This window comes from Orcinus orca, chromosome X, assembly GCF_937001465.1.
Source record: "Orcinus orca chromosome X, mOrcOrc1.1, whole genome shotgun sequence".
Taxonomy (NCBI): Eukaryota; Metazoa; Chordata; class Mammalia; order Artiodactyla; family Delphinidae; genus Orcinus; species Orcinus orca.
Genome location: NC_064580.1, coordinates 4,563,281 through 4,587,646, shown reverse-complemented (window position 1 = coordinate 4,587,646; position 24,366 = coordinate 4,563,281). Strand labels below are relative to the sequence as shown.

The window sequence follows — 24,366 nt, the reverse complement described above, 5'->3', positions numbered from 1 at the left end:
TTCCTTGCACGTGGATATCCACTTTCCCCAACACAAGTTTGTTGAAGAGACTGTCTTTTCCCCATTTTTGAGTGGTCTTGGTAGTCTTGTTGAAGCTCATTTGGCCATATGTGTGAGGAGTTCTTTCTGGGCTCTCTATTCTATCCCATTGGTCTATATGTCTGTGTTTGTGCTAGCACCACACTGTTTTGATTACTGTACCTTTGTAATGTGTTGTGAAATCAGGTAGTGTGAGATTGTCCAACTTTGTTCTTGTTTTCCAAGATTGTTATGGCGCTTCAGGTTCCATTGGGGGTCCATATAAATGTTAGGATGGATTTCTGTATTTCTACAAAAATTGCTTTTGGAGTTTTGATATGGATGGCTCTGAATCTGTAGATCGCTTTGGGAAGTATGAACATTATAACAGTATCAAATCTTCCAGTCCATGAACATGGGATGTCTTTCCATTTATGTGTGTCTTCTTTATTTGTGTCTTATTTATTTGTTTCTTCCAGCAGTGTTTTGTTGTTTCAGTGTACAAGTCTTTCACCTTCTTGGTTAACTTTTATTTCCCTTTGATGCTATTGTAAATGGAAGCGTTTAAATTTTCTTTTCAGGCTGTTCATTGTTAGTGTATAGAAATGCAACTGATTTTTGCATGTTGATTTTTGTATCCTGCAATGTTGCTGAATTTGTTTATGAGTTCTAACAGTTTTGTGTATGTGTGTGGAATCTTTTCTACGTATAAGAGCATGTCATGTGTGAACAGATAACTTCACTTCTTCCTTTCCAACGTGGATGCCTTTTATTTCTTGCCTGATTTCCTCTGGCTAGGACCTGCAGTGCTGTGTTGAATAAAAGTGACAAGAGAAAGCATGTTTTTCATGTTCCTGATCCCAGAGGAAAAGCTTTCAGCCTTTTCACACCGAGTAATGATGTTGCTGTGAGCTTTTCATATATGGCCTTTATTATGTTGAGGTAGTTTTCTTTTATTCTTAGTTTAAGCGTTTATATCATGAAAGGGTGCTGAGTTTTGTCAAATGCTCTCTCTGCATCAGTTGAGATGACCATGTGGTTTTTGTCCTTCATTTTGTTAATATGGTACGTCACATTGATTTCCGTATGTTGAACCATCCTTGTGTTCCCCCTTGGTCATCATGTATAATCCTTTTAATGTGCTATTTAAATAAGTTTGCTAGTATTTTGCTGAGTATATTTGTATCAATTTCTTATAGTTTCTTTGTTTGGCTTTGGTACTAAGGTAATGCTGGCCTCATAGAATGAGCTTGGGAGTATATCGTCTTCTTTAATTGTGGAGAAGAGTTTGAGGAGTATTGGTATTAATTCTTTAAAATTTGGTAGAATTCTCCAGTGAATCCATTTGGTCCTCTTTTCTTTGTTGGGGGGTTTCTCATTACTGAATTAATCTCCTTAATAAGTAGAGGTTTGAACAGACTTTCTCTTTCTTTTTGCTTTGATTTTGATAGGTTGTATATCTTTATCTATTTCTTCTAGGTTATCCAGTGTTTGCATACAATTTTTCGTATTATTCTCCTTTAATCCTTTTTATTTTTGTGGCATTGGTTTTAATGTCCCATCTTTCATTTCTGATTGTAGTTATGAGTCCTGTTTTTTTTTTTTTCTTGGTTAACCCAGCTAAGGATTTGTCTAGACAGTTCATATTTGACCTGGAGTCTCTTTCATGGTTTAACATACAAAGCGCCTGTGATGTTTTAGAAATGTAAATACCCTTTTTCTTCCTCATCCACCCAAGCCTTTCAGGTGGTTTTCCTTCTAGAGTTTTTGTCCTATATTCTCAGATTTACTTGAGATATGTTATACTACAATTCCAAGAAAATATTATGTCTCATTCAGCTAGTCTGGTTGTTTGGCTGGATTGCCAACAAGTCTATATTATGAAATCTGCTTGGTGATCCAGTCATTGTAGTGTCCTCATTTGTCTCTCCCAGTGACTAGGTATGAGTTAAGTAGGGTGCTAATCGTAGGTAGCAAAAGAAGAGAACTGAATCCAGACACCTCCACCGTAGAAGTGAGGCAGGAACTGGTTCTTCAAAGACAGTTTAGTCCTACAGAACTCACTAACCCCATTCATTGTGATGACTCTTCTTTCTGTGCTACTCCTTCACCTCTTCTAGACAAGAGGGGTAGAGGACCTCTTTATTTACTGATCGATCAAGGTCATGAATCTGGCTTTTTAGCCTAAGAATTTTTGTGTATACTTAAACTTTTACTAGCCTCACAGCTGAGAGTGAGGACTTACCAGTGCTTCTAAAGTGTCTCCTTGAAAACATGAGGTCGTTCGCACACACGTAACTGGGAGGTGAGCTAAGCATGAGAAGATGACAAGAGTATAAAGAAAAGCCCAAGAATGCACCAGACAGGAGACATGTAAAATCGTGCTGGGGTGCTCGGTTAGACCAGGGACGGAGGTCAGAAGGTGCCACTGGACGTTCTGAGTGGGTTAGGATGACAAGCAGTATTTGGTAATTATACGCACCCCCAAAGGGGAAGAAGAACAGGAGGAAAAAGGCAGGATGGGCTGTGGAGCCGAAGGAAGGGCCGTGTGGAAACCTAAGGAAGCACCTTTCCTTAGAGCTTCTGTTCTGTAACATGTTAGTCGCAAAAACAGTAAGGACAGAGATCAAGTTGTCTACCCAAAAAGACGTGCTTTGCCCCCTAGTTTCCACCCCTACTGCATTCCTCCCATCCCCTCTTTTATCTGAGCCAAACCTGAATTCCACCGGAAAGGTGACCTCCTGGGCAGACCAGGGTGTGGTGACTATAACTAGAAAAAGTCACCACTGCCCTCTTTCTAGGTCTAGGTTTTCATCTTGTTCACTTACCGCTTTGTTACCATCACGCAGCTGTGGATGATAGCATAACCCTTGACTTTCATTTCTTTTCTTTCTGAAGGTATTTTCTGGTGGGGCATTTTAGGTTGTGGAAGGCATCTTGAGCTCATTAGAAAAGAAGTCTCTCTGTAGGGACGGTCTATTATGAATTCAATATCCTTCATTTTGAGAAAGAAACTCTCAGTTCAGGGTGAGAGCTGTGGCCCCAGCAGGTACTTAGCAAGGAAGGCATGGCAGTTTGCCAGGGGTAGCAGGCCCTGATTATGATGCAGGCATGTCTGCCTGGGCCAGTTACCAGGGGAAGCAGGCCCTGATTATGATGTAGGTGTGCCCTCCTTGGGCCAGGCACCAGGCAATTAGCCCCTGATAGTGACGCGGGTGTGTCCTTGCCTGGGTCCAGCCACTTGGAGGGTAGGGCTGGCCCGTGGGGCTTGAAGGCCAGGCACAAATGACTTGATTATCAGCAGCCTAATGACGGAATGCTGTGGATGCCTCTCCTTGAGGTGGTCATGAATGATCTGGGAGGGAGATACTTTTGACCAGTGTGTTCTGTAGGCATTTACCACATGCCTTACTGATGACATATAGGGTGAAGGTCAGAGAAAGGTCTAATTATTTTCTGGGAAGAGACATCTTCTGAATCGTGGCACAACTTTTTTTTTTTTTTTTTTGCGGTACGCGGGCCTCTCACTGTTGTGGCCTCTCCCGTTGCGGAGCACAGGCTCCGGACGCGCAGGCTCAGCGGCCATGGCTCACGGGCCCAGCCGCTCCGCGGCATGTGGGATCTTCCCAGACCGGGGCACGAACCCGTGTCCCCTGCATCGGCAGGCGGACTCTCAACCACTGCGCCACCAGGGAAGCCCCAGTGGCACAACTTTTTGATAAGAAGTATTGAAGTGTATGTGGCCTAACGTAAGAAAAACTTTTGCCATGGGACGTAAGGAAACCTTTTTAACAGGGTCCCCATGAAGGATGCTGGTACCTCCGTTGTGTTTTGAAGCACATTTCTTCAGTCATGGATTCTTTGAGATGGATGAAATGATGTATTTTGGCATAATTCAGCGAGAGTAACTGGTGTAGAAGGCCAGTCATAAAGTCGGTGCCTCTTCTGGTGTGAAACCCCCTGGAAGGTTCTCCTGTTGGCCTGGCTCTCTACTTTTCCTGCTCGTTTTCACGGGCTGGGATGGGGGGATTTCCCAAGGAAGAGCCCAGGGCGTGGCATCTGAGCCAGTGGACAGGAGGGGGACAAGGCCGAGCCCAGGAGCAATGGCCCATGCGCTGCCCGTCACACGGGCCCCTCGGAGGTGCCAGCCCCCCCCCCCCCCCCGCCACACCGCGCTCCCTCGGGTTTTTCTCTCCCCTCCTGCTCTGGAGGTCACCCAGCAGAAGAGCGGAAGTGCACGCTGATCCCCGGCCCCCTGGGCAGCCGAGGCTGTGGTGCCCAGGCCTCTGCGGCTTGGGGACGGCCGGTCCCCGCTCCCCCATCAGCGGAGCCTCCCTGTGCTCTGCAGCCCAGGTCACCTCGGGAAACCAGGAACTCAGCCGTGTCCACCGTGGAGTGCGGCCCCCCGACATAAGCTGGAGAGCGGCACACGTGGGGACTCCCTGGGCAGGAGGGTGGGCCTTGCCGGGGCACAGCAGGTACCTGTGCTCTTCTCCCGGAGCGCCCCTGATGACCACAGCCCGGCCGCAAAGTGGACACCGCTCTCCGTGGTGTGGGCCCCAGTCCCACTTCTACCCAAGCCCGTTTCTTCTTTGCCAGCCTGCTTTGGCCTGGGTAATTATGTGTCTCCACCCCCGCACCCCCCTCCTTTTGCTTCTCTCTTCTACTTTATTCTTCGTGTGTCTTATGCCCTTAGTCCCCCATGGCTATTAGCAGACATTGTCGGCTCCTGCCGCCCCACTCTCTGAACACACGGTCCACCGTCCTGGCAAGAAGGCACTCATTTCCTTAGGGTCATCCTGTAATTTTCCTCTTCCTTTACTCAGTCCTTAAGGGCATCTGGGGCTGGGTGGCTGCTCATGGGCACATTAAAGAAAGGTGTGTATAATCAGCTTAGGATACATGCATATCCATTTAAGTGGAAATCTACAGTAACATATAGTTTTACATCAGAAAGAGAAATTCAGAAAAGAGTGGTGGAAGGGGAGTGGAGGAAAATAAAGCACAATGTTCTCGGGGCAGTGGCAGCTTTGTGCTGGGGACGGGGGCTTGAACTTTGGGGAAACTGCGGAGAGCAGGTGAGATAGAGGCGGCTCGAAGCTTAGTCTTTTACTGATGTGCTTGAGAGATAGGCAAGGACTTCGGCTCGACTAGGTCTTTAGTCTTGAGCTAAGCTGTCTGCTGCTTCTAGAACCAGTGGGAGTTTTGAAGAGATGATGTGCCAGAGGGAAACCTATGCGGCGTGGGGGGGAATTCCTCTGGGTTTATGGCGCATGATGACGACAGCAGGGGAGAGTTAGCTGGGAGGAGGACCAGACTGTGAGGGCTTGACCTAAGGTGGAGTCAGAAGGTCTCAGTGGACTGCAGTCCCATGTGAGGTGACAGTGTGACGTTACTGGCAAAAATTAACATTCACCTGACAAACCAGGACTGGAACTGAAGTTTCATTATTACTTAAGCACCGAAGCTGTAGAATTGCAAACATAAAAAGAATCCAGCAGACAGCACATACAGAGAGAAGGTGTGAGTCTCAGGTTACGCCTAGCTTTTCTCATCATGAAATCAATCACAACAGCAGTGAAAGGAGAATATTGAGCATGGACGTGGTAACAAACCACAATCACGATGCCACGCTCCTTCAAAATCATTTGCTGGTCAGTAATGCCAGTAACAGACCTTTACAATTCTGGTTCCCCTTGTCCTGTAGAGTACTGACTTATTTGATGATGTACATGGACGTTACTCCTTTTTCCTGGTTTAAATGTTCTGGCATTCAAAGACTGCCAGGTGCCTGAATTGTTACTAAATTATAACAGAGACATCCTAGACTAAGCCACAAGATATATGTCTTGTCTTCCTGCGATTCTAGCTATTACTTAACTGTGGGCGTAAAGGTTTTTCTCAAATGAACGAGCTGCAGTTTGTTTTTAAATGTGTGGCGGTTCCCCTGTGGATTTTTAAATACTTGGGAGGAAGAGATCATGGATAAAAGAAGTCCTTACTGAAAGACCTCTCAATTCAGTGGAGAGAAAATGGGTAGATAGATGGCCATGATGGTTTAGTCACGGGCGTCGGCAGCTGAGGAGAGTGGCTTCCAGCCGCTTGGACAGGCTCTGGGTGTTTGAGGAGCAGGTGCTGACTGCACAGGTGCGGACTCGGGGTGGGTGGCACCTGTGTGGGGTGAGGAGTGACCTGTCGTCCCAGTGAACACGGCCAGGTTTCAGGGGGCCGCCTGGCTTGCCCCGCATCCCACAGCTTCCCCGTAGACGACCCACCCAGCAGTGGGGACGCAGTGTGTGCACAGACAGTACGGGTACACTTGAACCTTGGACAACACCTGTAATTTATAGTCGGCACTCCGTGTCTGCACTTCCTCCTCACCTGCCGAGTCAACCCACCACGGCCCGTGTAGCGCTGTAGTGTTTACTGTTGAAACACGTCCACCTATACATGGACCCGTGCAGTTCAAACCCCTCTTGTTCAGTGGTCAGCTGTATATTAGTCTGTTTATTTTCAATCTTGGAAGATCTGCTCCCAGCATTATTTCGGAGATGCGGTGCACAACAGACAAAATATTTCAGCTGCGGCTTGCTTTTCAAGAAATGAAAAATATTGTATTTTTTAAAGAATGGAAAGCAATTACTCATAATAGCCAAAAACTTGAAGCTACCCAAGTATTCACTGATGGATGACTGGATAAATAATATGTCTTATATTCCTACAGTGGAATATTATTCAGCCTTAAGAAGGGAGGAAATTCTGACACAGGCTACAACACGGGTGAACCTTAAGGACATTGTGCTCAGGGAAAGAAGCCAGACAGCAGAGACATATACTGTGTTAGTTCACTGACAGGAGTCAGCTGCAGTGGTCAGAGTCACAGAGACAGAAGGTGGTGTGAAGGTTACCGGGGCGGGGCGGGGGAGAAGCAGTGTTCACTGGGGACAGAGTTTCTGTCTGGGGAGGCGAGAGAGTTCTCCAGATGGCTGGTGGTGACCACTGCACAGCAAGGTGAAGCTCCTGAATGCCACTGGCTGTGCACTTAAAAATGCACAAGATGGTAAACTTCATGATATTTTACCACAATAAAAAAATTTCCGGGCTTCCCTGGTGGCGCAGTGGTTGAGAGGCCACCTGCCGATGCAGGGGACGCGGGTTTGTGCCCCGGTCCGGGAAGATCCCACATGCCACGGAGCAGCTGGGCCCGTGAGCCATGGTCGCTGAGCCTGCGCGTCCGGAGCCTGTGCTCTGCAACGGGAGAGGCCAAGACAGTGAGAGGCTCGCCTATCGCAAAAAAAAAAAAAAAAGGAAAAAAAAGAAAAAAAAATTTTGTTTCTGTTTTTAAATACCAGAAGCTGTTCACGGATTACGAAGTTGTATTTTGTTAAAGTTCCTGGACAGGCGAGGTAGAAAATGGTGGTAATTGCATGCTGTACAAAGAATTTTTCCGTAAATGTCACAGCTGTGCCTGTCTCCTCTCCCCCAAACCGAGTCACACAGCCACTAGGGGAAGGGCCTTGCTTCCGTGCCCCCCTGAGCACACACTCAGTGGGACCTTAGTCCCAGTGTCATGGCATGTTGAGTGGGGCTCCAGCACCTCACCACAGAGTCCTCCTCTGAGAGATACCCATGGAAAGGAGGGGACCCTCACTAGGGGCTTGCTGCAGCCTTCCAGGCGCTGGTGCTTTCGGCATGTCTGCAGCAGCCTAGACAGGAACACAGGGAAAGACTTTCTCTTTCCTTACCAGACCATTCCCGAGGACATAGGCGATAACACCGAGAATTTTATATTTGAGGACTTCCCTGTTGGCACGGTGGTTAAGAAGCTGCCTGCCGATGCAGGGGCCATGGGTTTAAGCCCTGGTCCAGGAAGATCCCACATGTCGCGAAGCAACTAAGCCCATGCGCCACAACTGCTGAGCCTGCGCTCTAGAGCCTGCAAGCCACAACTACTGAGCCCGTGAGCCACGACTACTGAAGCCCGCACGCCTAGAGCCCATGCTCCGTCCGCAACAAGAGAAGCCACTACAATGAGAGGCCCACGCACTGCAGCAAAGAGTAGCCCCCTGCTCGACACAACTAGAGGAAGCCCACACACAGCAACGAAGACCCAACACAGCCAAAATACATAAATTAATTTAAAAAAAAAGAATTTTATATTTGAGATAATGCCCAGAAAAAACAACATGCACAGAAACTCTGGCCACAGTGTTGAAACTTCTGCAGAATGGCAGCAAGGAAAAAATAGTTGACAGTGGAAAATTATCTCAGTTGACTGTCCTGGCCCCCACAAAATTGGGCTGATCACTTTCAGATTAGTTTGATAGCCACAGTAATGCACTCCGCTGCTTTTGTCTCTATTGGACGCATCAGGTGAAGGAAATCAATCCATTTTTGATGCGAATTGCTTAGAAGGCACCCACCTTTCTTTCCATCATCTCCTGTTTGTGTAGGAATTGAAAACTGAACATGCTTCCTATATCTTTATATCATCTGCAGTTTTTATACTCGTTCTGTGAAGTAGGCAGGATTGCTCTTACTCACAGTTTATAGGTGAGGATGCAGATTTGGAGAAGTAAACTGAAGAGTGAGGAATCTGACCCCTGGACTTCTAGGCCATTCCTACACTGCCCTGACTGAGAACATTGCATACGGCACTGCCTATGATGACCGGCATCCCTGGTCTCCACCCACCAGAGCCAGGAGCCCCCCCTCCCCCAGTTGTGACAACCAAACAGTGTCTCTGGACTTGGCCAGATGCCCCAGGGGGCGGGGGTCAAAATTGTCTCTGCTGGGGAATCACTGCCCTAAATACAGTGGTAGACTGGGAAGGCATCGTGTCAGGTCCCACTTAGTGTGTTATGGGGCGGATGGAAATTTCAGGCTCCTGGGCCTTGCTCGTCTTGGAAGGCGACCCTTCACTTGAGTTGTCATTGCCTTTGATGGGCCTGTTCTCCAAATCCTGCCCTGGGAAGGAGGGTGGAATGTCTGGTTGTCCCCACCATCCTCCCATACTTAGGTAAGAATCCTAATTAGAATCCACCCTGGAAAGGGCGACCCTCAGGGTGAGTCAGCAGGACCTTGTCTCCCCTATCTGCCCTGGAATGTGAACTCATGCCCTGTGATCATGCCTTTCCAAAGCACTCCTTAGGAATCCACAGTGACATTAAAATCTGGGCATTGCTAAAGGTCTCCGTAAGGAGGGAGAGGTGTCAAGATCCCCCCTCTGAGAACCTGCTCCTGTAGCTCCCAGCACCCTCGCACCTCCTGGCTGTTGATCCCAGCGGAGTGACCTGGTCTCTGGGTCTGAGGTGGCAGCTGGAGGTTCCTGGAGCCTCTTCCCACTGATGCCGAGAACAGCTGCTAGGCTTCTCTTCCCGTGTGTGTGTGTGTGTGTGTGTGTGTGTGTGTGTGTGTTTCCTTTTTCTTTCTTGAGCTCTGCCCTTGATTGCTAACAATTGCTGAAACATTGCCAGCACACGTTCATGTTTATAGTCATGAATTATGTCGTCTTCTCAGAATCAAGGCCCCAGCTTCTAGTTTCCACCACCAGTGCTGCTACCTTGGGTCCTTGGGGCCACAGTTTCTGTGGCTGCCGTAACAAATGACTGCAAACTTGGTGGCCTAGAACAACAGAGGTTTATGCTCTCACAGTTCTGGAGGCCACAAGTCTGAGATCAGGGTGTGGGCAGGCTGCACTCTTTCCGGAGACTCCAGGGGAAGATCCTTCCCGCCTCTTCCAGCTTCCGGGGGCTCCAGGCATCCCTGGGCTTTTGGCCGCCTCCCTCCCATCTCTGCCTCCATCTTCACGTGGCTTCTCCTCTGTGTCTGTGTCTCTCCTCTTATAAGGACACCAGTTGCCATGACCTGAACGTTTGTCATCCCCCCTCACCCCCAAGTTCATAATATATGAAACCCTAACCACCACCACCCACCCCGCCCCAGTGTGATTGTATCAGGAGGTGGCCCCTTTGAGAGGTGATTAGGTCATGAGGGTGGAGCACAATGAATGGGGTTAGTGCCCTTATGAAAGAGACCCCAGAGAGCTCCCTCACCCTTTGCACCATGTGGGGACACAGGGCGTACACAGTCGTCTGTGAACCAGGAAGAGGGCCCCCTCAGCAGACACTGAATCTGCTAGAACCTTGATCTAAATTCCAGCCCACAGAACTGTGAGAAATCAATTTCTGTTGTTTATAGAGCATCCAGCCTGTGGTGTTTTATTATAACAGCAGGAACAGAGTTAAGACACCACTCATTGGATTTAGGGCTCACCGTAAATCCGTGATGATCTCATTCTGGAGGTCCTTCATCACATCTGCAGAGACCCTTGTCCCAAATAAGTTCACGTTCAGAAGCACCAGGGCTTAGGACTCGGACATATCTTTGGGGGGGCCACCGTTTGACCCACTGCCCTTGGTGGCATCCCTGTGACCTGTAGCACTGTGGTGTTGGGCTGCTCACCTTTCAGGCAGGGGCACAGTCAGCGTCTAGGAGAGGTGGTCTGCCTACGCCCTTACACATGCGAGTCGGGGTGAGGAGGGGCCGAGCCTTGTCTGAGGAATGCACGTGTGGAGGTCTAGGCTGAGCAGAGCCCTGCACAGTGCACCCGTGCCAGGACGGTGTGGGTGTCTGTTCCCCTGCCACGTGACTGGGCGCTTGCATCAGCTGAGCCTCCGGGCTGACATCGTGACATGACCCTCACCTTCCTATGCATCCCTGCAGAGGTCTAGACTCAGCAGCCGCTCTGTGTTTCCTGAAACACATGGTGTATCTGTTGCTATGTGGTATCATCTGCCCCTGGGTCCTGTTCACTCCCCCCGGGAGTGAACCCTCGCTGGGTTCAGGGTGAAGTGTTACAAATGATGCCTGAGCTAGTTAGAGGTTTCATGGATATACCCACTCAATGCTTGAATTCCACGGCACCGCCTGAAAGAACTCATGTCCGCTATCTTTTCTGCATTTTTCCGTTTTCAAATCCATTTTCGTGGCAGCCTCTGTGTCCTTTCTCACCAATCTTAGGTGTCTAGGATGAAGTCAAACGGAAACATTCTTCTGTCAGGATCCCTGATGCTCCACATTTCTTATTTCTTCCCCTGTAGGTCAATCCTGTGAGTGTGGCTTCTTTGTAGCAAGAGCTGTCTGTCTTCCTGCCCTGCCCTGAAACCGACTTAAGCACACCAAGGCTACAAGCTGTTGAGTGGATTTCATTTATGTACCTAATGAACCAGCTTCTCCACAGGACAGAACTCCTTTCACATTTTCAGTCTTTTACTTCTCACAGTGACTGAATAAGAAAAAGTTGGTGTACAGTATTTAAAGGATACAGAAGTGTTTCAGGTTTGTGTGTGTGTGTGTGTGTGTGTGTGTGTGTGTTTCAAACCCAAACAGAATAGGCCTAATTTTTTAAAAGATTATTTCCCTGATTTAAAAACAAAAATTTTTTGTTCACTTAAAAAATAAATGAGTGAATGAATGAATGAATGATACAGAATTTCTGAAGGAGTCAGGCAATAATGTATCAGGACGTTCGAGTGATTCATTACTGACTGTAACCTGAAGTGCGATGTAATGGTGGTGACCATGGCTGACATCTGTTGGGGCCTTACCTTCCTGTGTGTGCTTTTACATGCAGGCCCCTTCACAGGCATTCCTTCACAACTCCACCACCGGGAACATTAATCATTGCTGTGTGACAGTGGACAAAACTGAGCCACACACAGTGGTTGAGAGTCCACCTGCTGATGCAGGGGACACGGGTTCGTGCCCCAGTCCGGGAAGATCCCACATGCCGCGGAGCGGCTGAGCCTGTGAGCCATGGCCGCTGAGCCTGCGCGTCCGGAGCCTGTGCTCCGCAGCGGGAGAGGCCACAACACTGAGAGGCCCGCGTACCGGGAAAAAAAAAAAAAAATGTTGAGTACTCACTCCAATATAGGCTTATTGGTGTGTACTTATTTATGTATAGTACTCTGCTGTTACATTAGGTACATTATGAAATGTTCACAGAACTAGAAATGTTAGAAGGATAAGCTAAAATGAGATAAACTATATTTAAATTTTTAAAATCAGTAGCACCAGAGAACTTTTCCAGCAAAGTTTTCTTTTTCCAGTAGGTTTTAGAGAAAGCATCTGTTTAAATATGCTCCATTATTTTTTAATATGTTGGTTTACTATTGTGTGATACAATTTGAATATTTTGCTTTAAATTCAAATCACGTTGATACTCAACTTTAATCACCGTATCCAGACAGAGGTGATTATTGGATGTCTGTTTGTTTATAGGCATTCTTTCATCCATCTTAATTCATCCGTTAAGTAAAGGGTTTTTTTACTGAAATTTAACCAGTAAGTGTAATTCTCCATGCTGTTAATCAGTGCTTGTTGCAGACAATCTTGAATGCTGTGTTTTTTTCATGTTTTCACATGATAGATTCACACCCCATAGAAACCCTTCACGTAGAATACTTTCACACTGTTTGGAAATTCCTTTCAGTGTGAAATTAAGCATATGTGTTCAGAAGTCATACAGGTCTGTAGTTTTCTTGTGTGACTTTTGGCCGGCTTTGGTATCAGGAAAGTGCTGGCCTCATAAAATGAGTTGGGAAGCGAGCGTTCCCTCCAATTTCTTGCAGTTTCTTTATTTCTTCTTTCTTTCTGAGATGCTTGCTAAATTCACCAGTGAGGCCATCCAGTCCTAGATTTGGGAAGGTTCTTGACTACAGATTCAATTTCTTTAATAGACCTAGGGCTAGTTAGGTTATTAGCGTCTTCTTGAGTGAGGTTTCTAGCTTTCAAAGAACGTGTCCATTTTATCTAAGTTAGCAAATTTATTGACATGAAGTTGCTTGTCATATTTTGTGTATCGTTTTTAATGATTTTAAGGACCTGTAGTGCTGTCTCTCTTTCACTGCGATAAACTTGGATTTTTTTTTTTCCCTTGATCAGTCTAGCTAAGAGCCCACCAATTAAATTGATCTTTTTAAAGGACTAGGTTTTGGTTTAATCAGTCTTCTACGTTCTCTTTTCTGTCTTGAGTTTATTATTTTTTTCTTTTCTCTTTACTTTCTTAAGATAAAATCTTAGATTGTAGATCTTTTCTTTCTTCCAGTTTTTGATTTTTCAAATACCATTCCTATTTTAATTCTCCTATGGTCAGGGAAATTACTTTGTATGATTTCAGTTACTTAAAAATTTTTGAGACTTGTTCTTTGGCTCATAGTGTATTCTATCTTGTTGAATGTTTTATATGCACTTGAAAATAATATGTATTCTGCTGTTGTTGGGTAAAGTGTTATATAAATGTCCATTTGGTTAAGTTGCTTGATAGTATTTTTGAAGTCAGCAGTACCATACTTATCTTCTGTCTACTTGTTTTGTCAATTACTGAGAGAGGAATTTGAAACATCTTTCTCCTTTCTGTGCTTTGAGTTTTTGCTTTACCTATTTTGAAGGTCTGTTATTTGGTGCATACACATTTAGAATTGCTATATCTTCTTGATGAATTGACCTATTTGTCATTACAAAACATACCTAGTTATCCCTGATAACTGTCATTCGTTGTTCTAAAGCCCACTTGTCTTTTGTTAGTACAGCTACACTGACTCTTGATGGGTAGTGACATAATACATAGTTTTCAATCCTTTTTTTGTTAAGATTTTTTAATGTGGACCCTTTTTAAAGTCTTTATTGAGTTTGTTACAATGTTGCTTCTGTTTTATGTTTTGGTTTTTTGGCCACGAGGCATGTGGGATCTTAGCTCCCCAACCAGGGATCCAACCTGAATCCCCTGCACTGTAAGGTGAAATCTTAACCACTGGACCGCCGGGAAGTCCTTCAATCCTTTTAGTTTTAACCTATCTGAATATTTATCTTTAAAGTAAGTTTCTTGCAGACAGCGTGTATTTGGGTCTCACTTTTATTTTTTGTTTGTTTTTCCATTCTGACAGTCCCTGACTTGGGGGTAATTATATTTACCAAGCTGTTATGTGAGGTCGGTATCTGCTGATATCCATCATCTCTTCCATATTTGTGTTCATTTCTATTGATTGCCTTTTTCTCCTGGTTATGGGTTGTATTTCCTCCTTTGCAAGCATGGTAATTTTGATTGGATGTCGGACACTGACTTTTACATCCATCCAAGTGCTAGATTTTGCTGATTTAGTTGTCTTGGCGTGGAGTTGAGGTCCACATTTTCCTCTGAGCACCTCATAGGACTGTTTCTCTGAAGGATCACAGTATCTGTTGCCTTTCTGAATGGGTTCAGGTATCGAAAAACGTGTCAATCTTTTCTGTAGCAATTGAGAAACTAGGGACATCGCCTTATGTACTTACTGAAACAGCCGTGATTATCTGATTATTTAAGATACTATTTTAGATAAATCTTTGTGTAGATTTAGACGTTACTGTTGTTGTAATCGGGTGTGTTGAAGGTGGAAAGTACTGTCATTTTTGTCACATTTCTTATAACTGGCGGTCTCTTAATTGGCTCCAAGGATAATACATTAACCTACGTGTTTCCTGGACTTAACCACCACCGTTGATAGGAACGCGGAAGCGTGTCCTTCACGTGGTGTGTTGTTGTTATTGTTGTTCAGCTGCGTTAAGCAGAGCCTTTTCACTGTCTGACCCCTTGGTAGGTGGTCCTGCAGCTTTGCTTCAGCAGCGACCTTTCCCTTCAGCCTCTGATGGGGGCTGGTTCAGGGTCCAGTAGTGTGAGGAATGCTGAATTGCTTTCTGTACAATACAGAGTTTCCTCAGAAAACACCAAAAGCATAGTCCTTGTGTATTCATTGCTTTAAAACAAACAAAACGAAGCCCTGTGTACTCAGTGCAGAGGCCCTTCCCTGGGTTGGCTCTGATAGGATTGACGAACACAGCAGCAGCATCCTGGTACCGTCACCTCTGTTACTTTAGGAGGTGCTAGCGCTGAGCCCTGAATCGCTCTCTGACGTTTGTGTTGCGTGGGGATGCCCCAGTGCTGACGACCCCTGTCAGGACAGTGTGAGCTCACACAATGTCTGGGCAGAGGCAGCAGAGCCAGGGCGGCAGAGCTGGCGCAGTGTCCCTGGAGGCCTGCGGCCGGTACCTCTGCTCCCCATCATCACTGACGCCCCCCCCCCCGCCCCCAGGTGTGGAGAAGCTGATCCACCACCTGCGGAAGCACGGCGTGCCCTGTGCCGTGGCCACCAGCTCAGGGACCGCATCCTTCCAGATGAAGACCAGCAGACACGAGGGCTTCTTCAGCTTGTTCCATCACGTCGTCCTCGGCGATGACCCCGAAGTGAGGAGTGGGAAGCCGGAGCCAGACATCTTCCTGGCGTGCGCCCGCAGGTTTTCTCCCGCCGCTCCCGTGGAGCAGGTAAGCGGCAGCGGGCGTGCAGGTTACGCCGTGCGCAGGCGCAGGGTCTCTGTGTCCACGTGGACAGCTGCTGCGCGGCACTCCCGAGGACTCAAGGAGAGGGCAGTGGGGTCGCCGGGTGGAAGGTGCGTGGGGAGATCCCTTCGTTTTGTGGCGGAGTGCAGCCACCCCAAGTCACCTGGCCAGTGAGTCCCGGCCAGAATCGTCTGGGGTGCCCGAATGTAAGAAAGCCTAGGCTTCGCAGAGCACTGCCTGACGGGCACTTTGCAGGGAAGGGGGGCCTTCAGTGATGCATGGCGACGGTGTCCTTATTTGTAATGAGCAGCCTTGGACACAACACGTTCCCTGCAGTTCAGCAATTCAGACATAAGTCAGCAATGCTCACCACCCCTCCCCCCAAATGCTTCTCGGTTTCTCCCCTGCCAGGGGGCCGCAGGCGGAGCTCTGTCCTGCCTCTGTGGGCTGCTTCCTTATGCTGGTCCGTGCTGGAGTTGGGGAGGTGGTGTCTGAGCCCAGGAAGAGTGCTGAGAGTGCGCGACGGGGCTTGTTCGCTTCTGCTGAGTCTCCGCGCGGCTCATGGGGGCTGGTGAGACGGAGGAGGGGGAAGAAGCCTCAGCCACCTGCAGAGGCAGATTCCAGAACACCTGGGGCTTCTCGAGAGCGGTTGCTGCTGGTGACCCACGTGTGTCCACAGCAGGCGGGGCGTCCCTCGGGGTGACGGTGCTCCCGCCTGGTCCCTGCATCCGAGGGTGTGGTGCTTCGTGGGGCACGGGTGCAGGGAAGAGCCTTTCCGTGAGAGATCTTCTCACTGTCTGCCTGTCACTAACGCGGCCTTTGCCACACTAACCACGAGTGCAGGGAAGGTTACTCAAAAGCCTGCCTCCCGATGCAGCTGACAGTGGCGAACGTTGTTGAGTGATGTGTTTTTTGGGCCCGGGGCCTAACTGACTACACTGAGCCTGTAAGGGCCGTCGAACTGTGTAACCCCTCGGGCTTCCTCTGATTCTCAGACGCCTGCTGGGCGTCCCACGATTCAGCGCACTTCTGACGCTAAGGACCTGGAGTCAGCGCCGACCCCCGGGTTGGGGACTCAGCCCCCGAGACTGCCCCTGCTGCGGATGCCAGCCTCTGACGAGGTACCCAGGCCCCTCGTGCTTCTCCCATCCGGCCACAGACGTGGGTTCCCACACAGCCCCCTTCCCGGTTGTTATAATTCACTAGAATGACTCACCGAACTTCGGAAGACGCGACTTGCGTTCACTGGTCTAGTGTAGGAGTACAGCTCAGGAGCAGCCCGGTGGAAGAGCTGCTTAGCCTAAGTTCTGGGTGCCAGGGTGCTGGTGCTTCCATGCCCTCTCTGGGCACGCCACCCTCCCAGCACCCCCTTGTGTTCAGAAGCTCCAAGAACCTTAGGGCTTTCTGCGGAGGCTCCATTGCCTGGCACTGCTGGTTAAACCATGGGCCTTTGTTGACTGCATCACCGGGCCTGCAGGTTGGGCTGGGGTGCAAGCTGCAGCGCTCTAATCCTGCCTGGTCTTTCTGTCCACCAGCCCCCATCCCGAAGGCATCTGGGGCCCAGGACTGTCACTCATTAGCATAAGCTGACATGTGCTTGAAAGGAGATTATTACGAATAATGAAAAATGTTCTGATTGCCCAGGAAATGCCAAGGGTTTTAGGAGCTCTGTACTGGAAACCAGGGGCAAAGGCCAAATATATATATTTTTTATTATGCGACAGCCAGAAGAATCATTGCATATCATTGAGCGATGGCGGCAGTGCGTTCCTCGCAATACAAGTACGCGGACGGATTCAACTCAGCAGTTGCATGACCAGGGTGGAGCCTGCGATGGCCCAGCCACTAAGCCACAGAGTCAAAGATGAGGCCTCAGGGCTGGTGGGACGGGTCCTGGCTGCAGTGTGGTTCTGCTTCTTACACCAGAACATCTTTGAGTCCACGTGTTTGCCATCCTACGACAGATTCCATACAAATGCGTTCTCCTTCCCTAAGAACTTCTTAAAGGATCTCCCATCCCTTCAGGTGATAAAACCCTCCTCCTAGAAGGGCCATCTTCTTTGTGTGGTGCAGGTAGAGTGAGGTGCCTCCCTGAGCAGACTGGTTCTGGAGCAGCTCAGAGTAGGAGCGCCTGCTTGCAGCCGTCTTCACAGCTGAGAAGATGAGGTGCTGACCCGTCGTGTCCTCCTTCGTTTGGCTGTTCAGGGAGGAGGGTGCTGCCTTTCTTTCTACTCCAGGCAGTCCTTCCTTTGCCGGGCACCCTATTCATGGAAACATGGCGTTGCCAGGTTTTCAAGTGTGTGTGCGAACCAAGTTTATGGGGAGACCACACGCCAGCTTTGCGTGAGGCCAGTTGCAGTGCAGCTGCGGGAGAGGAGGGCACGGCTGTGCGGCTCCAGTCTATACGGGCGGGAGTTCCCCTTGGTGAGACGCCGAGGCGCCGAGGCAGAGCTCGGACATCCCTGTTGCCCACGGTGACAGTGTTCTAGGCACATCAAAGGAAAATGAGCACGTGCGTATCTGAGGAGTAGTCTCGCTCCTAGAAGTGCTCTCCACCAGTTACCCTTGTTAGTCACCCACACTTATTGATGCAGCTATTTGTCTTGCAGAAATGAAACCTGTCTTGTCCTGTTTCCTAGGCAGACACAGTTAAGGTGTTTGGGTTTTCCTCAGATGTGCCTATTGTAGGAGGAAAGGACAGTGTTGGTCGGCTCCTGGTTGTGGAGGCCCACCGCCCGTTTTGTACTTGCATTTGTCTTCCAAATTCAGCAAGCAGTTGCAGAGAGGCTCATGGAAGCATGACACTGCTCTTAGGTTGTGTCCTGCTGCTTCCTCTTTGACGCAGTGCAGGCGCCAGCATATAGGGGTGACGAGCCTCGGAGTTGAAGGGCATTTCATGCAGTTATCAAGTCCCTAGAGAGAGTCACGGTTGCCGTTGGGAATTTATGATTCTGTGCGTGTCACCAAATTAATCTGGTACAGTAGTACTAATAGGACTGTAGTAAAGCACAAGTAGCATAAAAGGGGGAATTTATGTTGTCACGTTAGTCACCGTTTTACTAGGAGAAGATGCCTAACAGAGCTGGCATTCAGCAAGTGTTCGTTGCAGATGTCCTAAGTTATTTATGTATCGTTCTTTTGTGCTTAAGATATGCAAAAGTACGGTGCCATCTTCAGAAGTCACTTTACCCATCTCCATGCTCAGGCGCACTCACTGAGCGCCTGTGTGCCGGGGGGCCTGGCATGCGGGAGCCCCCACTGAATCCCACGGGCCCCGCAGGGCAGAGGTTATCATTGCCCCAGCTTTCACAGCCCCTGAGCTTCTGGAGGCTTGCAGACAGGAGCGGCGGTGCTCAGAGTCCGGGGCAGGTTGAGGGAGCAAGCCGGGAGTCACCCCAGCCCCCCTGGGTGTGTGTGCTCTGCCATTTCAGTGCCTCGCCGCAAAAATGCACGTCTTTGTTGCAAAATAAAAATGCCATCATTTACACAGGATTTCTTGTGTTGATATTTACTACTATGTTACAAGTAAAACCTGAAATCAGTTTTTAAAAGCATGGCAATCACTACTTTGGATACATATTTTTCTTGTTAATGTTCACAGCTGAATTTCAGGATTTTTTTTAAATGAACAATTATTCCTTTTTTTAAAGAATCATAGTTATTTTACTTATTTATTTATTTATTTTGGCTGCCCCGGGTCTTAGTTGCCGCACGTGGGATCTTTAAGGTGTGGCGTGCGGGCTCTCAGTTGCGGCACACAGACTTCTTAGTTGCAGCTTGTGAACTCTTAGTTGTGGCACGCATGCAGGATCTAGTTCCCCCGACCAGGGATCGAACCCGGAACTCCCTGCATTGGGAACACGGAGTTGTACTCACTGGACCACCAGGGAAGTCCCCAGAGTTTTCTTTTGAATTACTTTTTTGTTTTGTTTTGAAGAAAGTCTCGCACATTAAGCCTTTATATACCTAGAGAGTTAAAAAATGGCAAATGTATTTTAACTTGAGTTCTGATTAACTGTACAATGTCTTCATCATATAACACTCAGACCATTACTTCAATTACGGAGGTCATCACCTGAGTTGACTTTTCAATATGTGAAATGGCAATTAATATATTTTACATAATCTCTTGACAAAGAAACACGTTAATTTAAAAATCATTCTCTGTATCTCTTTTTATTGTGTATTGTCTATATGGCCAAAGTCTGCAGACAGGTGTAGGCTGTCAGGTGTTGCTGCTGGAAGAGCTACTTCACCTCCCAGAATAATGGGAATCAAGTGGGTCCGTTGCTTCTGGCAGATTGAAAGTTAACAGGACTTCCCTGGTGGCGCAGTGGCTAAGAATCCGCCTGCCAGTGCAGGGGACGCAGGTTCAAGCCCTGGTCCGGGAAGATCCCACATGCCGCGGAGCAGCTAAGCCCGTGCGCCACAACTGCTGAGCCTGTGCTCTAGAGCCCGCGAGCCACAACTGCTGAGCCCCCGAGCCACAGCTACTGAAGCCCGCGCGCCTAGAGCCCGTGCTCCGCAACAAGAGAAGCCACTGCACTGAAAAGGCCACACACCACAACGAAGAGTAGCCCCTGCTCGCCACAACTAGAGAAAGCCCGCACGCAGCAATGAAGACCCAACTCAGCCAAATAAACAAATAAATAAATAAATAAATACATAAAATTAAAAAAAAAAAAAGAAAAGAAAGTTAAAACTTGGCGGCCAGGTGGGATGAGCTGCGCTTCTGTCTTTGGGGGATTGCATACTCTTTAGTCAGTGTCTCACTTCTGAACACCCCATTAGGGGCATAGTGGTGCTCGAGTCTCTCCTGGCGGTGTGGAGAGTCACTGGGCCGTAGTCACCCACCTTCGGGGCCTCAGGGAGACTGCACATCCCTGGCCATTGCTGCCCAGGCCTCATGCCCGTCTTCTCCTGTCACCCAGAACCACTGAGGAAAATACGGAGACCTCTGGTCACTGGTCTTGGTATTATTTCACGTCTCTTGCAACCTGATGTACCAGGCCCTCCCTTATTTCATTAAAAAAAAAAAAAAAGATCTCAACTATTCCTTTCATAACTCCTCCCATTACACATCTTTTCTTTCATCCAGCCTGCCTTTGCTTGGTATCCCTACTAACTTTCTGTGGACTAGGTTGCTTGCTTTCCCAAATTCCATTGTCGAGGGGGGAAAAAACGTTTTCTGTACCCACTTAGGTTTGGTGGTTGGGGGCCTGTAAATTAAACGGACAGAAGACATTAACAAGAGAAAATACAGATTTCTATTTGTGTAAGCATGAGGCAGTTCCCAGAAATATATGATTCAAGGAGGCAGTGAGCACCTGGGGCTTATATACCATCTTAATAGGGGTTGGGGAGAGACAGAGGGGCGCTTCTGGTAGAAGAGACGACTTTTAGGAAACATGAATGGGCTCTTAGGAGAACAGATGTGAGACGTGGTAGTTGTATGACGATGTCTGTTTACACAGTTTCTTATCCAGGCTCTGACCTGTGCAGACTTCTCTTCAGCCATAAAAGTCAACCTTCCCGGGTTGTAAAGCTCCTGGGGAGGGGATTTATGGCAGTTGCATTCTTTAGGGAGGCTTTGCTTTTAGGAAGATAAGGAGAATTTAGAAAAAGCCTTGCCCTGCAGCTGTTGATTCTCCCATGTCTTCAGCTCAGAATAATCCTTGGGCTCCCGTGGCATGTTCTGGGCCCCCTTCACCACCCAGCGGTCCCTGTGTTCTCCCCAACTCCCCATCGTCAGTTTCTTGCTTCTTCCTGTGAATATTCAGCCTCTGGTTGGCCAGCGGGAAGGCCTCTGCTTGCCGAGCTGCCCGGCCTCTGCATTTCTGAATGACCTCAAGTCCTGCCTTCACCCCAAGCAGTTTCATCTCCCACGGGGCCTCAGGGAGTCCTGCTTTCCAGGAGCCCTTGGTCTGGCTCCCACCTGAGCCAGATGGTCCCATGCCAGCCCCAGGGACCCCCCCGCCCCCCACCCCAGACCGCACCAGGAGCTGTGATCCCTGTGTTGCACCACGTGTTTTCTCTGTTCTTTGTGTGTTTGTACGTGTGGTTGTGCAGTCTTTACATATCGGCAGTCCGAAAGAATGATGGTTCTCATTAGGCCCTCGTAACAGCATGTACATATAACCCATCTATTTTAAGCCACCATCACAGAATGAAAATTTGACAGGGCTCCAGACACTGAGAAGGATGAGTTGTATCTTGGATTTGTGAAAAATTAAATAGTCGTGCCCACAGGTAACCTTCATAGACACACACAGTTCTGCTAGGGTCGGGGAGCAATGACTCAACTGCCAGGGCTAAGAAGAACGTCTTCCTCCGTTCCCAGCTTTGCCTTTGTAAAGCTGTAAACCGCGTGTGTGCTCGTGTCGTTAGCTCAGGTTCTGTGTCGCTCTGCCTGGCTCCTGACAGCGCCCCTTTGCCCGGCCGCTTCCTCCCTCGCTGGTGACCCCAGGGCTCCGTCGTAGCTTCCCCTTCTGTGTTACTAGCCTGTCATCAGCAGGGAAGGGGGGTTGCTGTATTGGGGTAAAAAAAGTCTGTCTGCAAAGGCTTCTTAGGCAGCGACAATGAACAAGATACCTCAGAAACACTGGATTACTCGTATGCTAGCTTAAACAAATACTGAGGTAATAGTCCCCAGTAATTTCCACGGACGGCATCTGACAGATTCAAGGGTGATCTTCCGTTTTTTTAGAGGGCGTCCCCAGTGGCTACATCCCCGGCACTTTGTTTGTTTAAACTAGGGTGACTGAGTCCTCGCCATCGGCCAGATCCTGTGCAGTGCTAGCTCTGACTCTCCGTGTTCCAGGGACCCACCTAATCCCAGGCCAGTGGGGATGACTGGTTCCCCCTTGTTTAAGTCCAGACTTGGCAACAGCTTGTCCTAAATGCTGGCAAGAGGATCCACATCTCTTTGAGGGATGCTGGGGGTCTTGGACCAGTTCTTCAAAGCTCTCCTAATTCTAAGAGTCTTGGGCGTAAACTGGATGAAGATGGAATCCCTCCCTGTTTTCTAAAACACAGCAGCATCGGTCCCCAGGTGAATGCAGAAGGAACTGGGATGTGAATTCTGCACAAGTAAAGAAGACTGGCCACTGGGTTGGGAGTTTCTTGCCAGGGTCCTTTCTGTGGACCATCAGCAAATTAGAGCATGGTTTGTTTTATTAGCTGAAGGCCTCTTAGCACAATCAGAGGGTGTGCTGGTTGTATACTGTATTATTCTCTCCACAGTTAGCCAGGTGAATTTTGTGAATTTTAAATGTGAATTTTGGTGCTTAACATTGGACCAGTTGCCCATGTTCCTTTCCACCTCTGCCCTAACAAATGACCACAAGCTTGGGGACTTAGAACAACGCAGATTTTTATGTCACTGTTCCATAGGTTGGAATTCTGGGCCTGGCATAGCTGGGTCCTCCGCTCCAAGTCTCACAGGCGTGAAACCAAGATGTTGGCTGGCTGGGCTCCTCCCAGGAGGCGCTAGGGAAGGACCATGCCCAGGCTCATCAGGTGGCTGGTGGAACCCAGCTCCTTATAGGTAGGACTGGAGTCCCCGTCTCCTAGCTGGGTGTCCTGGGCTCCGCCCTCAACCCCTCGAGGTCTTGCTCTGGTCCTGACAGTGGGTCTTACATCACAGAGCCAGCACTGGTGCATCCGACTCTGCTCATGCTTGACATCACTCCTTCTGCAGCATCTCTCCCCCTCCAGCCAGAGAAGGCGCTCTGCTTTTAGGGGCACACCTGGCTAGAGGAGCCCCCAACCTTTCGGCCAGGACACCCTCCCTGTCTCCAGCTCCATAGCCTGAAGCCCTTCTGCAAAGTCCCCTTTACCGTGTAAGGGACCCCATTCATAGGTTCTGGGGCTTCAGGGGTGGGCATCTTTGGGGATCAGTCTGCCCACCGCAGTGCCTACTCTCAGTTCCAGTTTTCCCACTTATAAGACGGAGATAGGAATATTAGAAATGTTAGAAATGACATTTGCTGCAGGAATAAAGCTTCTCCCAGGCCCTCTGCTGCTGACTTTCTCCCTCTACGTTGTTCTTTGCTGCTGCTACATCATATTCCGTAGGGGTTCACATTCCTGATTCTTCCAGAGTCTCCGCACAGCACCTGGCTGCTGACCCACTGCCCCCTGTCTGCAGGTCCTGAGGTGCTCTTGGTCACCAGGAGGCTGGCGGCCACACTCGCAGGCAGGCCTGGGTCCAGGCTGGACCAGGACTCACCCAGTTGGGATGACGTATCAGTGCCTGTGAGTCGGAGCTCTTCACTGCCCCTGTTCTATTAGACACTAAAATTGAGTCAGGGGCTGAAATGATTGAAGTCTATAAGAAGGTAAATGCATGGGATATGAAACATTCTCACCCCACTAATATATTCCCAAGGTAGAGGAAGAAAGCTAATACAATGCTATATTTATTGGTCCTTTACTTGACTGTTCTGCCTGCAAACACTGCTGTTGTTGCTATAGTCTGTTTTGAAGGTAAATAGTACTTGCGCTGTTTCTTCTACCAGCAGCTAAAAGCGCCTACGGCACATGGTCCCTGGGGCACGTGTTGGGGTCCCGGAGGACCACAGAGCGCCCCGGTCCCGGGTAGTTTTTGTGGCTCTCACCCCACCGTGCTGAGTGTCCACTGGCCAGTGTCCAAGAAGCAGAAAACCAGGGTGTGGTCTGTGGCCACACAGGGATCCACACGATGCAGAGGGCTCGGGTCAGCTTGGACCCTTGGCTGGTAGGTGCCCCACCCCCGCATTGGCAAACCCCAAGAAGAGACTTGCAAACTCAGGGCTTGCTGTTTATACTTCTTGAGAACGTTTCTTGGCCCACGTGGACCCAGGATGCCTTCCTGACTGCTCTGCGCCCACCTTCAGGGACCTCATGCGTCTCCACAGTGTCCCCTGCCCCTCCGGGGTGACCTGACCACGCGACGTCTCTTGCGCAGCCTTTGCCCAGAGCTCCTTACGTCTTCA

The 24,366-nt window shown here is 48.8% G+C and overlaps 1 protein-coding gene across 3 annotated transcripts in view; it reads left to right on the top strand.

Moving 5' to 3' along the window:
• Positions 1-24,366, top strand: part of PUDP (pseudouridine 5'-phosphatase) — a 357,188-nt gene that overhangs the window by 36,285 nt on the left and 296,537 nt on the right. For all 3 annotated transcript variants that reach the window (XR_007474854.1, XR_007474855.1, XM_004265426.4), the window contains exon 3: positions 15,147-15,376. Coding sequence is in view for 1 of the 3 variants with exons in the window: in XM_004265426.4 (XP_004265474.1) it covers positions 15,147-15,376 (230 nt within the window). In the remaining 2 variants the exon portion in view is untranslated. The remainder of the gene's footprint in view (positions 1-15,146; positions 15,377-24,366) is intronic.